Source organism: Centruroides vittatus, unplaced genomic scaffold, assembly GCF_030686945.1.
Source record: "Centruroides vittatus isolate TY-2023 unplaced genomic scaffold, ASM3068694v2 contig_134, whole genome shotgun sequence".
In the NCBI taxonomy this organism is placed as follows: Eukaryota; Metazoa; Arthropoda; class Arachnida; order Scorpiones; family Buthidae; genus Centruroides; species Centruroides vittatus.
In genome coordinates, this window is record NW_027120852.1 from 574,019 (window position 1) to 589,673 (window position 15,655).

The 15,655-nt window shown below is 35.2% G+C and overlaps 1 protein-coding gene across 1 annotated transcript; it reads right to left on the minus strand.

Annotated features, from left to right (window-relative positions):
* Window positions 1-7,778: 7,778 nt before the first annotated feature.
* Window positions 7,779-14,586, minus strand: LOC136990737 (juvenile hormone acid O-methyltransferase-like). Its single transcript, XM_067289165.1, has 5 exons — window positions 14,457-14,586; window positions 12,325-12,616; window positions 11,410-11,617; window positions 11,184-11,337; window positions 7,779-8,075 (listed from the first exon to the last, which is right to left on the minus strand). The coding sequence occupies exons 2-5, from the start codon at window positions 12,609-12,611 to the stop codon at window positions 7,897-7,899; spliced, it is 828 nt and encodes a 275-aa protein (XP_067145266.1). The 5' UTR covers window positions 12,612-12,616; window positions 14,457-14,586; the 3' UTR covers window positions 7,779-7,896.
* Between the last annotated feature and the right edge of the window lie 1,069 nt (window positions 14,587-15,655).

Here is a 15,655-nt window from a genome sequence, read left to right on the forward strand (position 1 = left end):
CAACTGTATTTTACACATCTAATCTTCCTATTAATATTCTTACTTAATACAAGTTAGCTTAAAATAAGTGAATAAAAACTAATAATACATAAAAATTAATTTTACACAAACTTTTGTTTTATATAGTAAAAGTTATATCTAAAAAACGACGGACAAATTCAGTTTATCTAAATAATTTCCAATCTAACGAAATTTTCAGGGCTTTACGTGTCAGTCAAGTAAATAATACTCATTTAAAACATATATTAATGGTTATTTAAGGTTTTAAATTATTGATTTCGAGTCATTTGTTAAATAAAATAGGAATTTAGCGTTCGAAGTACGAGGGGCCACTGCATTTGTGATGGATAGAAACGGTTCTACCCTACTTAATACATCGCGGGTCCTTTCTTTTTCTGTTTTAATTACTTCCGTTTATTTAAAAATAATTCTACAAAGTATTTTGTTTCGCCCACGAGATCAAAAAAATGCGAACATTATAAACCAAGAAAAATACAACTTTTATTTCTTGTTTTAGTCCAATAAAATTTAAAGATTAAACCTACACGAAGGATACTACCACACCAGAAACATTAAATGTTTATGCCAGGTTCACACGTATTACCAACACGGATGAACAATATCACAAATCAATGTAATTTATACATTTTTTCTGAAAACAAAAATAAAATATTTGCAAAATAATTTTAAAACGTCTTCGTTGATTCTTCACTTGCACGAACCATGTTTTCTTTGTTGATGTATGGTTTCCCAACACTGGCTTCAATTTTAGTGTTCCGTTAACAACGGAAGTTAAACGCATTTCCTGGAAACAATTCTTCATTCAGTACACGGGAATGCTCTCGATTGGTGGTTAACGAATCGGAAAGTAACAAAAAGTCCCGAATGAAATCGGATACGAGAATGACGTTACACATTATTTTCTAAGTCAAATTTAAATATTTCAAAATTAAACTAGTAATTCTAAAAATTCTTCTTCGGACATTTCTCGCCATAAAATTACAGATGGGTGCAAAACCAGAAAATGAAACAAACTCGAATTAATCTTTCTTATTTAGGAACCGTATATTTATACGTTTGAAACAAACTCAAAGTAGTTTTATCGCGATTTTTACAAAGAAAATCAGGTATAAATGTATCTTATGAAGAAACTTCCCTTCGGTTTTCACATTTTACAGTCTTCATCGCGAGACTAAAAGTTCTAAAAACTCAACTGTTTCTTGAAAATTGCTTTAAAAAGTACATTTGGAACAATGTACAACAGTTAACGAACCTTAGACAAATCGCTATTCTGCGCTCCACGTTAAGTGGGTTTCGCTACGGGTAGTCGGCCGCGATGCGTCTGGGTTCCACGCTATCGATAGCTATTACGCTTTAACCAATCACAGTTTAGTTAACATTGTATTTTTGTCACGTGACTGCAACCCGTCGTTTTCTAAGCGAGGCACGTGGTTTTAGCATTCGTCATGTATCAGCGCTAGTGAAATAGTTTTGTTTGAAAATGTCGAAGAAAGGACAACGTCGCCAGTTCGAATTGCTCTTTAATTTTATCGAAGACGATCCTAAATTAAAGTCGAGGAAGTTAGATGCTTCCTTTGCCGTAAAAGATCGCCAGAAATTGTGGCAAGAAATAGCCGACCGTCCGAATTCCGATGGAGTCGGCTGACAAAAAGATCCAGAAAGATGGCGAAAAGTAATTGATAGCTTTGAATATAAATATATAAATATATGACTATCATTTTAATTTACGCATATGCGAATGAAACCTATTTCGGAAATAATATTCACGCTATAGCTACTTACTTTAAATTTTAACAAGAAAGAATTACATTATTCATACAATATTCATAAACAGTTGAGGTAATTATTTTTAAGCGATACAACAACATAGTTTATTAACTCTCTCACTCCAATTGTTCGCGAAGTAAAATCATTCTTACACTAAAAGACGCCATGTTGTTTTCACTTTCGTTACGTTCCTAACGGCAGCTCGAGAGTGACCGATAACATAAGCTTAGTTAAACGACGGTTCGAAGTTCAAAAGCAGATTTTAATGTTTTTTCCTGTCGACGAGTCAATGGGAAGACTTAAGCGCCTGCAGTCTCATTACGTCCTCACGATTTATTATGCTCTCAAGAACGGTAATTTATCGTATTATATAAAAGTCTAAGAATGGCATTTTGCCATTCGAGTTTCGAAAGCATCCCATTTTATTAATCCGCGTATAGAATCCATTATCATAAATTTTTCATTAAGTCAATAGAAGTTTGTTTTCCATTAAAGCCAACGTCGTTTATTTGGTAATTCATCAGAAACCAAACACTTTTAAGAGAATGCGATTATAAAATGGTTTACCTTCGACGATCGAAGCTATTCGCGATCCGTAGAAATTGGTAGAAACAAAATGACGGAGAACGTGGCGAATTCAATTATGGAAATTATCCGTCCCTATTTGACAATTTTGCGTATTTTTGGCATATTTATACCCGAGCGAAACGACGGTTTGTGGCTTCGACTATTGGCTATTCAAGGGTATTTTCTATCCACGTTTCTCGTATTTTTCCTTTTTTCCGAAGATTTTTCGATGGCTTTCGTGAAATTCGAATTTTGTGGCATCCCGGAAGTTTGGAAGATCTTCGGACAAAATGCGCGGTGTGTAGTGTTCTTTCTGACCCTGATTCCTCCGTGGTATTTCTACATTTACAATAAAAATGCCCGTGCGATAATAAAGGTCATCGAGTTTGTGGACGAACGCGTAAAGTGCGCGAGTAAAACTTATACCGAATTTCGGCGTTTACGAGATTTCGTTGTATTTTTTATCATTGGGTTCAACTTTGTGACGTGGACCGTCGCGGGTGCAGTGTATATTTTTTGCAGGAACTTTTTCGGATATAACGACTCTCTCTTTGCCGAAATATTCTGTCATTTTCACGTCCTTTCATCCCTTTATATTATTATTAGCTACATTTCTTTCGGCTCCGTCTTCCTCTGTATTCTTACTTTCCTGGCCACCGAGTTATTAGGAACATTTTCCTCGGAAACAAAACAAAGTTCGGTTATAGGTGAGGCAAAGAACAAAGAGATGTTATTCCAATTATCTTGTATATTTTACTTTATTAAATTCGTCGATAAACTATATCAAACGGGCATCGCCGTAATAATTACGGTAATCGTTCCGGTTGTATGCATTTTGTATATTTACACGTTACTTTACGTGACGTATACCTTGGAATCTATCGCTTTAATGTTTGCGTGTTTTCTGTCTGGAATGGGCACAATAGGTTTATTTTTATACATGACGACAATCCCTTCTAAGGTAAGTCTATTTTCCTTAAGTTTACATTTACGATTCCTTTAATAATCCGAAATCTTTATAATTCAGATTGGCCGATTAATTTCGTGTATCTTGGACGTGTACATTCGCAGTGACGATGACGACTCGGTCGTAAGTATTTTATTCTTTTTATTTTCGGGATTTCCATAAAATTTCACCATCTTAAATTTGAGCTCGTCGGTGACCGTGTGAATAAAACATTAGTAATGGCTCGTGTCTTCCTAACAAGCCGGTGGCGTGGAGTTTGCCGGGTTTTCTTCCAGCTCGAAACACCTAAATAGAGATCACCTTCCCAACGAAAGTTGCGTCGCGTCGCGTGTCGCGTCGCGTTATCACACGATTCGAACACCGTCTTCTTCTTACGAACGAAACTGTTTAATAGTCCCTTTTCATTTACAGATAGACGTATTGTTATACGTCGTAAAAGCCGAAATAGGATTCAGAAGTAACAATTTCTTCTTCTTTACTAAGAAAGCGATTATAAAAGCGAGTGGACCTTCTATATCTAATTTATTTCTGGTGTTTAACATTAGTAACGAATTTCTTTCATTTCAGTACGTATTCGAATTCATCACTCAAATGACTGGATTTTGGATTATAAGAAGTGGCCGACGGGTCGTTAATCCGCCCGAAGATTAATGCTTTAAATCTTTTAAATTATACGGTAGACGAGTAATTTGTAAAATGTTATTTTTAGTTGAATAAAATGTAATTGTTTTGGCACATAAAGTTATTAAGAATATTTTCGTTTACGTAGGCTTTGATTATCTTATAATGTAATCGAGATGGGTCGATGATAATAATATTAATAATAAGCGCAGAGTCCAAACGGTTAGGAGCCGAAAGTTGATATTCGGTACACGGTTAGGACACGTCACGAGAACGTACACTAAGAAGGGATTTTTTCGAAATTCCCTCCCGCGGGGGAGAGGGAAAGGATTAAGGCTTATCTTAAAGATTTCGGCTTCTACAGTACTATTTTAGATGCAATTTTTCATTTTTATCCGCGTTTTAGTAGGGTATCGTGTGGGGGATGAAAGAAGTGTATTCCTTAATTAACAATGGAAGTGTTAAGAGAAAGCGATGTGCAAGATTTACAGGCGCAGATGCGATTTTTTGCGTTTTCGAGGGAAATCGAACATATTTTTAGACCCATGTAATAATTCTCTAATTAGTCTGGAAACAGGGGGACCTAATTCTTGTAATCTGTGAAAACGGGTGAGATCGGCTATAATATAATAATCCTAATCTTCGCTATCGTTACTTTTCGCCCGAGCAACGCCGGGCCTACCTGCTAGTATTATCATAATCTTTTGTCGAAACTTAATTTTAGAGGTTAAATAAGATTTTAAAAAGTCGAAAAAATTTAATTAAAAACTATTTTGGAATTAAATTTAATTTTTCACGCAAATTCCTATTTGAAAACTTTGTATTAAAAAATTATGCATATTTCCACACTTTTAATAATACTAGAAAATTATTAATTTTAATTTTTTTAAAAAATCTTTCATTAATAATATAATTCCATTTTACACCCGCCGATGTAGGAAGGGACAAAACCCTCGACTAAAAGAGAAAAATTCGTAAACAATTCCAGTTAGTTCGTGTCAACTTTGCAGAATGGAAACTGTCACGCGCTTTTTTTCTTTCTTTCTCCCTTCCTTTTCTTCTTACTCCCAATTCGGCTTAATCAAATAAGAAACTAAGGTAGAACGGCCGATTGAAAATCTCTACGAGTTCAGAATAGAACAAATGCCCCTCTATGTTAGGGTCTAACAAATATTTTTTTAAACTTTAAAACTTTAGAAGGATGAAGGATGTCGGATGAAGATGATTCGCATTCGTTTATAATAAATTCAGACTTTTCTAAATTAAATTTCTCCACCGAAATGGCGAATATAGTTCAATTAACAATTCCCGTGTCGTACTTATTAATTACGTTCGTTTAAGACCGCGAAGAACTCGACTTCTATTATACTATTTTAAATGCGGTTTTGACTGCGTTTTAGTAGTACTGTACGTGCCACGAAATAAGGCGCATTAAGAAGGGATGTTTGGAAATTCGACTCTCCCAGGGAAAAGAAGGCGTGAGTTAGTTTTAGTAAGCATAAAGTGTAAATGATAAAGGAAAGTAAATAGTGGTACGTATGGTATACATTTTGGAAATTAATAAATATGCTAATCATTTCCACTTTTCGTACTAGCACCGTAATCGATAATTTGCAAATGACTTCTAATCGATAATATCTGCCACAGTCGACGGCGTCCTACCTAAACCCGTGGCAAAATTTTCGTATTGGCCGTACACTTACTTGTTTCGACCGATGTGGACCGACAATGGCTTTCGCCGGCATCTTCCATCGTCGTTATAACTGCCTAATAAATAAATTGACATTATAAATAAACAATCTACATTCATTTTCGTATCTATATAATATTTTATAAATATTATTAATGAACGCCACAAGAAACATCGCGGTCTTCGTTAATTAAATTAAATTAAAATAAAATAAATAAAAATTGTTACGTACGGTTTATATGTACGAGGTATGTCACAAATTCCCATAAAATACATTGTTATATATAATATATTTCACACGTATATAACAATTTATATTAATATAAATAAAGTTACCAAAAGCTAAACTGTGAGAAAACAATTTATAGGATTTTTTTATTAGCGAATATATTCATTAATTAAACAGATTTTTCATACATCCAAACATCATGAAGATATTTACAACACAATCATTATCGACTCGTTACTGCGTGTAATGCGTAGTGCTAAAGTCAATTAACAGTCTACTTCGCTGGAATAAGCTTTCAAAAGGTTTGTAAGAGGTTAAAGGGGGTCGCGAAACAATAACGAAATCGTTTTATGAGAAAAAATCATTTATTATAAACTTATAAACGTTTTACTTACAATGATACACACGTAAAGAAAAGAAATTAATGTGATGGTTGCATTTGTTTTTCATTTAAAATTTTCTCCATACGTGGATGTATGTACAGTACACGTCATACATGCCTGTTACCCGCCATACCCGTCGCTATAAACGCAGCGACGTAAAATAAGAATAGTTGTATTGCATTTTTTATACCGTCGGTATTTTCTTAATGTATAAAATTAGTGCAATGTGATTATATATTTAAAAAAATTTACATTTATAATTACAGTCAAAATTCAATTAGTAATAGTAAGGTTTACTATTACTAATTGAAACCGGGTGGGGGTCGCGAAACATTAATTTTATTTATATTTACTATTTGGGGGTTCGCGGAGCTAAGAATGTCGAGAATCGCTGTTGTAAAGTTTCTATATTTGGTAGCGCCTGGTTTTTTCTCTAAGGGGAATCCAGGAAATTTTTGGCCATTCTTCTGTTTCTTATATCTCGTTGCACAGAGGAATGCCCTTGTTGCTATCGCTTTCTTCTAGACACCTCGGGAATTCCACTGTTATCCAGTCTGCTGCAATAGCCTTACCAATTTATTTTTCTCAACGCTTTTTCCATTTCCTGAATTAGTATGGGAAGACCTTTCTCATCGTCGTGTACAGTACCTTCTCTTCTCCGTTTATGTCATATTTTAAAATTTGCTGTAGAGGACAAAGATCCTCTATATATTCACTCCACCTTGAGACAATTTCTTCTTCTCTCATCGTATCCTTTTGCCAATCATCTAAGCGTGGCGAGAGGATGATGCATCTCGGACCTTAAATCCAACGCATCTTACAACTTAGATTCGATGCATTTCGGGCTCCCTATCTCCTGAACTAGCGCATATTCTTTATGTAATCATGCACGACAGCATAGTCGTCGTTTTTCTTCAAATGCTCAATTTCTTTACATTCGCTTTTCAACTACAGTAATCTTTTCTTGCCTTGTTCGTCACTCTTCTCGGGAAGATATTTAGTTCTCTGTAGTTTAATCCTTGTATCCTTTTTAATCATACCCGTAGTTCAGCCCCAGGAAAAATAGCGACGTTTTATCCGCGTAGATTTTAAGTAATTACGTACGTAGACTAATCTTATCAATACTCGTGGATTACGCTAATTATGTTTACAAGATTACACTGTAATTTGACGCTCGTCGAAAAGCTATTTTATTGTATCCCAAATCAATAAAACGTTTATTCTGCAGCTAATATTTCCGCAAATGTGTAGCCTATACTTTCCGTCGGAAAATAAAACGAGTTTAACGATAATTTCGTCCGAATTGGACAAAAATTGCCAGAGTTATAAGGAACTGGCATAAACACAGACGAAGGCTTTTACATCAGTAATATTCACGTACTATGTGTTTTTCACGAGACGTAATCGTGTTTTTCAACAGCTCTCATTTTAATTATACTTATAGTTCGGTTAGGTCCACGATAGAATGGTCCGATAGCAGGAATTGGAGCTGAAGTTCTGTAAAACAAAATTCTTTTTAATATATTTCTCACATTAAAAGAAAGCCAATTTATTCCTCGAGTAAGGAAAAACGAAAGTTCGTACAAAGTACACCGCACGTACACGGTCTTATAAAGTACAAATCTGTATATTGTAGACTTAATCGTGGGTTTTATTCTATTTTCTTCATTCCCGAAACCTGAAAAATTTCAAATGGGACCGAAATTTCGCCGTTTTTCTTTTCGGTGGCGTATTTGAGGATTATCGGTTCGGCCTCTTTCAAAAGACGACGTTTAACACCCGGTTCCACTTTTTCGAAGATTGCTTTAGGGAATACTGCTGAAAATATGTCTGAAAATATAAATTATAGTCGGGTAAAAACCATTTGTTTCAATTTAGCCTTTATTACAATAAATATTAAAGAAAAACTATTTTATTTGCAGTTTAAGACTATTTACAAAAAATAAATTTTCCAGTCTTTTCACATACCGCACAACTAGCAGTTATTGTACAGTACATCAGTAACTGGAAGTGCTTACGGTTAAAGAGCACTTAATTGATAATATAAGACTTAATAGTAACCGCGTATTAAGATCAGTTCTTCGTCTATTTTGAAAAAGTTTGAATAACTCCGAATTGTTTAATGAATGAAAACTACCCTAATTGTCGAGATAAGTAAAAGTAATTTAATTAATATACAAAAATCACTATTTAATAAGAGTTGTAATCAAAATGATAAAATCTACGTAAATTGAAAATAATAAAATATGATGCAGAATAATAGAAAGTACAGTATAAAGTAATACAAATAATAATTATAAATCTTTCGATCTTCTTCCAGAGAAGAGAGAGACTGCGGAATTTAAGATTAGAACACAAAATGAGATTATAGACAGAAATAATTACAGAACCTACACTCGAAGATACAATACAGACGACACGGAAAAATGCCTCATTACACCGAGATTGTATTTTGTGGACCTGTCAGGTCGGAGTTTACGGAGTAAAAACTGTTCCGACTTCGAGTTAATGAGTTAAATACCAGATTTTTCTGAAGTTTTCCTGGAACCGCAAATTTCCTAGAATCGAACCTATTTTCCAAAATCAGTTTACAGAGTGATTACAAAATTGTAGGCACGTTTATGGCGCTTTTGAAGAGCTCTGTCCTTTGTACCGTTAAAAGAATGTTGTTAGAAGGTTATACTGGCGTATTGTTTTGTGTTCTGTACGAAGCCCGTTTACGTTCGCTTAATCCTCTGTATTCACACTAGTATGAGTGCGAATGAACATCGCAAAGTTATCGACTGATAGAGAGTACGCGAGAATATAGGTTTGAGTTAAAACATCGACACTCGATTTAACGAGATCGCGCTTGGGGAAAAACCCTACATACTGTGCCCGGGGTCTGTAGACAGTTACACGTTAATATAATATATCAAATCGGTATGCAAGATCTCGAATTTAGATAATATATAAATATACAGTCAAATAACAAACATTAAGTATCGCAAAGACTCGCATACAAATGTGAAAAATACAAATTTAATGTGTCAAGGTTCAAATGTCGCATTACAACAAAAATGTAACTATATAAATACATTTTAATATAAAAACATATATAAATATCAGACTAATTAAATTTAAATCACACTAGAGAAAGAGTTGATAGTAAAAGAACATCAAACCGACCTAATAATCTTTATTACGTAGTTTTTTATTAGCATGGCTCGAATTTACTCCAGAATAACGTATCACATCTATATGAAATGTGTTTTATATTTATTTAATAACTAGCTATTACTCCGGCTAGCTATTACTCCGGCTAACTATTACTCCTCACTTTACGACCTATCCGCTTAACGACCACTCGCACTTACGACCTCGAGTTTCGACGCGCAATTTGTTGAATCCACTTTCTCAGCTTGAGTGTCGGTCATTGGTGGATGGTGACACGCGCACTAAGCGTACTATAATAGTCTTATAGTACTATAATACGCCAATAGCGTACTATAATAGTCTTTTTGTGAATAAATTTGAAGTTTGTTGCATAATTTGTATAATTTTACAACGATCCTGTATTCCCGGACGTAAGCTCATCGCTTATCGACCAATTCGCTTAACGACGTAGTCGTCGGAACAGAACTCGGTCGTAAAGTGAGGAGTACCTGTAATTGTTATCTAACACCTACCGCCGAGAATCAAACGAACTGTTTTTAATTTGATAAATTTTCTGGAACGTTTACAATCGTTCTATAATCGAACCAATATGTAAAATGAAATTTGAATTTAAAACTGTTCGAACATTTGGTAAAAATATCGATATACAGTCAAACCTGTTTTTGTGCGGTCTTTTTCTGCGCGATTTGTTTTGTGCGGTTTATGAAAATTTCAATCAAATTGGAACATAATTGACTCCCGTAAAATTTTTTAAAACTCTATTGGTTGTTTTCTATGACATCGGCAGGTTTTTTCATTTTTTATTCAGTAAAATTTTTTTCTCATACGTTTTTTCGGTTTCCTCTTATTTTAATAGTGTAAAAATCATAAATATTATGTTATATTTGAACAGATGCGGTAAGTTAGCTCCTTTCCAGCTTTAGAGCGTGGGTGTGAAATTTCACGCCTTGTTAAATATAACTGCAGGAAGTGTTATTTCATTTATCAAATAAAATCATTTTTTAACGATTATTTTGAACTTTTTAATGTTAGATTGGTATTTAAGTGGAAATAATTAATTAATACAAAAAATAAAATTCTTAGAGGATTTTTTTTCCCCATTAGGGATTGCAGAAAAAGGCCCGAGGAGTTAAAAAAGCAATTCCTAGTTATTTCGTACGGTTTTGAGTTATTTTCTACGTGAGACTTTTTCTTATGCGGTCCCTATTCACCGCATAAAAACAGGTTTGACTGTATATAAAAAATGTTTATAACAATGTCTGAAATGTTATCAATTTAATACCCCTAAGTACTCAATCAAGACTAAACGTAATTAAAAACAAAAAATCGCATCTAAAATAGTACGGTAGAAGCCGTTCTTCGGGTTTATGCTCTCCCTCTCCTCCACGCGGGGGGAATTTCGAAACATTTCCCCTTAGTGTGCGTTTTCATGACGTATCCTAACTGTGTACCGAATTTCACCTCTAGGTTCTGGAACTTTCTAGAAAAAACTGGAACATTCTCATTGAAGCGTTATACATTTTTGTAGTAAACCACTTTCAACCCCCATATCTCCCACACCCTTATAGCTTTCGAGGCGCAACCATCATAGCGCACGATGGGAGACTTGGGGCTACCACCACACACAAAAACCATTCATGCGCGATGTGTAATTTTGGCTGCAGAGTGATATATAGGCACAAACACGTCCATATATATATATTAATAATAGAAATTAATATCAACAAGCCTCTGAAAATGTAATAAAATTAACAAGTATTTAAAATAAAATCAAAAATTTACCCAAGAAATGCTTTTTATCAGAAAATGGCACATCCAACACTTCACATTTACTTTTTGTCACTGTCAAATCAAACTTGGACACATAATTTTCAAATTCCGACTCCACGTCATTCCAGTCGTGAGCCAATGCAGTTGTCTCGACTATATCTCCGGTCTGAAAGTAATTGTAATTTTCAACTCTGGTCTTTGTGGCTTTTATACAGAAAATATGAATTGAATAATCGACCTTTATGTACTTGGTCCATTCTTCGTTGGTACTCAGATCCCGCATAATCGGGAATAAGGGGAATTTAGTAAGAAAGATGAAGAAGAAATATCCTCCGGGCTTCAAAATTGAAGAAATGACGGAAAACAATTTCTGGTAATCGTTTATGAAATGGAAGACGTAAATGGATGTAACTTTATCGTAATTTCCAATTTCTTGTAAATCGGGACTAAAAATTATAAATTTACAAATTATAATGTATATTTTACGGTCAAAATTCTATTTACTATATAATTATTATGGTTAAAAGCTTTTACGCAATATTTTATGTTCTTTTGTTTATTCTCTATTTGTATTTGTATCGCCACTTCCTATAGAGTTCGCTCGGAGTTTTGGAGAAAGATGATAGATACTTGTATACGTTTGCGTGGGTTATATGCGCTTTACTTTTTCCACTCGTAAGCCCTGTTAGAATTCCATATCCTTGTACGTTATTACGGCACTTCCATTTAATGATGTGTTAGAATACCTTAAATTAGAATAATTAGGCCAAATATATTAATGGCAGACATCAAACCTTATTAGAAAGAAATTTACCCGTCATCAAATTGAATAATTTGTGAAAATTTTTATGAATTGTATACACTCTAAACGTCTGTTCGCGTACTACAACAACTCGAATCTGACTGAGATAGCGCATTTCGTTCTAATTAATAATTAGTTTTCATGATGGATACAATGCAAAGCACTAAGTGTCTCGATCGTATTTATGAATACTTGTAATTATGTGTAATTTACTGTACATAAAAATATTTACACGAATTTCGCTTTATCACCTTTTCGAGCTTTACTTGATTATTCACCGGTTGTAACGCTTATTAATCGTTGCATTTAGATCACCCGCCTACAGAGTAAAACAATATTTGTACAACTTGCCTTTGCAGGATATCTCGAGTCTTATATTCTATTTTCTCGTGGAAATACGTCTTGCTGGCATACTCGATGTAATCTGGTATTACGTCGATGGCAACGATTTTCTTTAATTTCTGGCATTTTGGCAAGAGAATGTTCTTGGTGGTTCTTCCAGGACCGCATCCGATGTCCAAAATAATATCCTCGTCGGACCATTTCATGGCCGGAAGATGTAAATCTAGAGACGAATCCACGTAGGAAAATAATAATTTCGGGCATAATTTTTCGAAAACTTCAACTCTTCCTTCCATATTGTCTAGAATTAAAAGTAAATAATTTTGTGAGATTCGGAATTTTTCCCATTTTTTTAAATTATGCCCTCCTATGACCAATAAAATCGAACAACGAAGTCCGTGAGAACGCCTATAAACCCCCTCTTCCTAAAGTAAACATTCACCTATCCGAGCACTCGCTCTCATACCGCAACGACTCGGAGTTTATGTTTAACGCCCGAACTCGTCATTTGTTTTATTTCTGACGACAATTTTAACCTCTCAACAATCGGGCCCGTGACATAGATTTCCACCGCGAGATTATAAAAGCCATTCTCTCCCCCCTCCAGGAGAGTCTCTTGTCCTCTAGCCACGGAGTGTGCCCATCGCCGAACCTCCGATTCGCTCCAATCCTCGATCCCCGAATTTTACCTAGTGTCGTTTTGGATAACTCGAGACTCCAACCAGTATCAACCTTAGAGCCACCGTTTTTAACCTAGTGCCGATTTTTATTTGGATATCTCCATGCCTCCGACCTCGGCTCCATCCGGCTCGATCCGTCTTCCACGGAACTGTCTAAGAGGTACGCAAATTGGTATTGTAAAAGCTCTCTCTTGAGCCCCCCCCCCCGTGTATTAGAGAGCTAGAACGCTAGGGAACGAAATTAGCGTTGTACTTGTCGATCTTGTTACTTTTAATAAATCTTTCCTTTTGATTAGATGGTGTCCTTACTCGTCTATCGCCTACGCCTTGTCGTCGACCCCTCTCTCTCCTCCACTCGCGTAACTGAACGAAAGACGTCCCGACTCCACGGGACCCGAACCCGAGAACAGCCATCCGTGACAAGTGAATAGGTCAGTGACCTGTAGTCGAAAGGGGCGGCACGAGCTCTTCTGACCTCCCCGGAGGTTCACATTTATTTTTGTGAACTCGAAAAGAACGGGTCGCGAAGAAGTAAAAAGGGAATATTCTAGAAAATGCGGGCTGTAAGCTGTCACGAAGAACTAGATTAGGTTAGGTTATAATAACGAAAGTCTACTATAGATCAACATTTTCTACCCACTGTATGTGTTTTGTGAATTTCCTATAAGTCCTTGTATTTTTCCCCAAACATGGGAAAATTTTGGTTATATTTTTTGTTCCAATGGAAAATTTAGTAATGTATAGAAATATAAACTAGAGAACAGGTATACTCTCGAGTTACGTCGTTCCCGATTATACGTCGTTTGTCAAAAAAGTATACGGAAAAATAAAAATTAAGTTTAAATCAGTTTATTCGACTTTAAATCCGTCCGCCACAAACATTGAAGTCGTTATATCACTAGAAAAGCGTTAAAAGCGCATAAAATCATATTAAAATATGTATATTTACAGTAAATGTTAATATAATCATCATAAATCCTAGAGAACGAAACACGAAAACATCTGTGTCCCTGTGTTGTCGTCTTATTTAGCGGTCTTTAAGTGCTCATTATTGGCGTTTCCTCCATTATTGGCGTTTAACTAATTCGACTTACGTCGTAACTACACAAGTAAATTCGACTTACGTCGCCTCTCCTGGAACCAATTACCGACGTAAGACGAGGTATACCTGTATTAGCTTTAAAAAGTTTCATCGATTTCAGCTCAGTCACGCAACTTACGTTGCGATGACATCAGTGCAGTCAGTACTTTACGTTTTATTTTTAAAATGACGTGGCAAATGGCGTAATATTAAAATTACTTTATTAAATTTAAAATATAAACTTTAAATTAAAAAATAGCCGCATCGTGCCGATTCTATACAAATAAATGCCCTATATAATAAATCAAACCGGGAAAATAAACAGTAACACACGTAAGTAGCGTATAAAAAAATAAAATGTAAATTGCATTTTTCGATACCTTTTGTGAAAAGTGGTGATGACCCGTGTTTTAATATCACTCTGCAGCTGCTCGTTTCTTTAAAATAATCCTCTCGGAGACGATTTCCCCAACCAATTGCTTATCACACATCCGCATTATAAGGAGTTTCTGATATTTCCACGAAAACGCGCATGCTCCCGGAATGTCGACGTTGCATAATTTCGCGTTTAATTGTTTCCTTGTTCTAAAAATAAAATTTGCTGTATATTTAAAACAATGAATCGGTGTAAAATTATTGCGTAATTAATAGGTACACATTAATTAATACAAAACATTTTTGAACATTTCCTAACTTTATTTCATTATTGTACGTATTCGGTCTCGTAAATAGAATTATTTCACTCGTACACGTAGTACTTATTTTTCGAATTTTTCGATTCATTGACAATTTTCGTTATTTATTGCCCGCGCCTGGCACTAACCGAAACCTCGTTTATGTAACGCGCCGATAAAAAATATATCCGAGCTGTCGTATAAATGAAGACGTTACAAACGTGCGAAAAAAATTTAGTTCACTCTTTCAATTTAACATTAAGTATTAATCTATATTATATAATGGCGACGACTTGATAATAATAATAATAATCAGTGCAGAGCCCAAACGGTTAAGAGTTGAAAGTTGAAATTTCGTACACAGTTAGAATACGTCACGAGAACGTACACTGAAAAAGGATTTTTCGAAATTCCTCCCCACGGGGGGGAGGGACGGGATTAAAGCTTCTATATACATTATCGAAACGTGTCCAAACGGTTAAGAGTTGAAAGTTGAAATTTCGTACACAGTTAGAATACGTCACGAGAACGTACACTGAAAAAGGATTTTTCGAAATTCCTCCCCACGGGGGGGAGGGACGGGATTAAAGCTTCTATATACATTATCGAAACGTGTCCAAACGGTTAAGAGTTGAAAGTTGAAATTTCGTACACAGTTAGAATACGTCACGAGAACGTACACTGAAAAAGGATTTTTCGAAATTCCTCCCCACGGGGGGGAGGGACGGGATTAAAGCTTCTATATACATTATCGAAACGTGTCCAAACGGTTAAGAGTTGAAAGTTGAAATTTCGTACACAGTTAGAATACGTCACGAGAACGTACACTGAAAAAGGATTTTTCGAAATTCCTCCCCACGGGGGGGAGGGACGGGATTAAAGCTTCTATATACATTATCGAAACG

Excerpts from the sequence above, each read along its gene's own strand:
- LOC136990737 (XM_067289165.1), bottom strand. The coding sequence starts at position 12,611 with ATGGAAGGAAGAGTTGAAGTTTTCGAAAAATTATGCCCGAAATTATTA. Across the intron at positions 11,618-12,324 it reads ACTCGAGATATCCTGCAAAG|TCCCGATTTACAAGAAATTG; the intron begins GCAAGTTGTACA and ends TATAATTTTTAG. Across the intron at positions 11,338-11,409 it reads AATGGACCAAGTACATAAAG|ACCGGAGATATAGTCGAGAC; the intron begins GTCGATTATTCA and ends AATTACTTTCAG.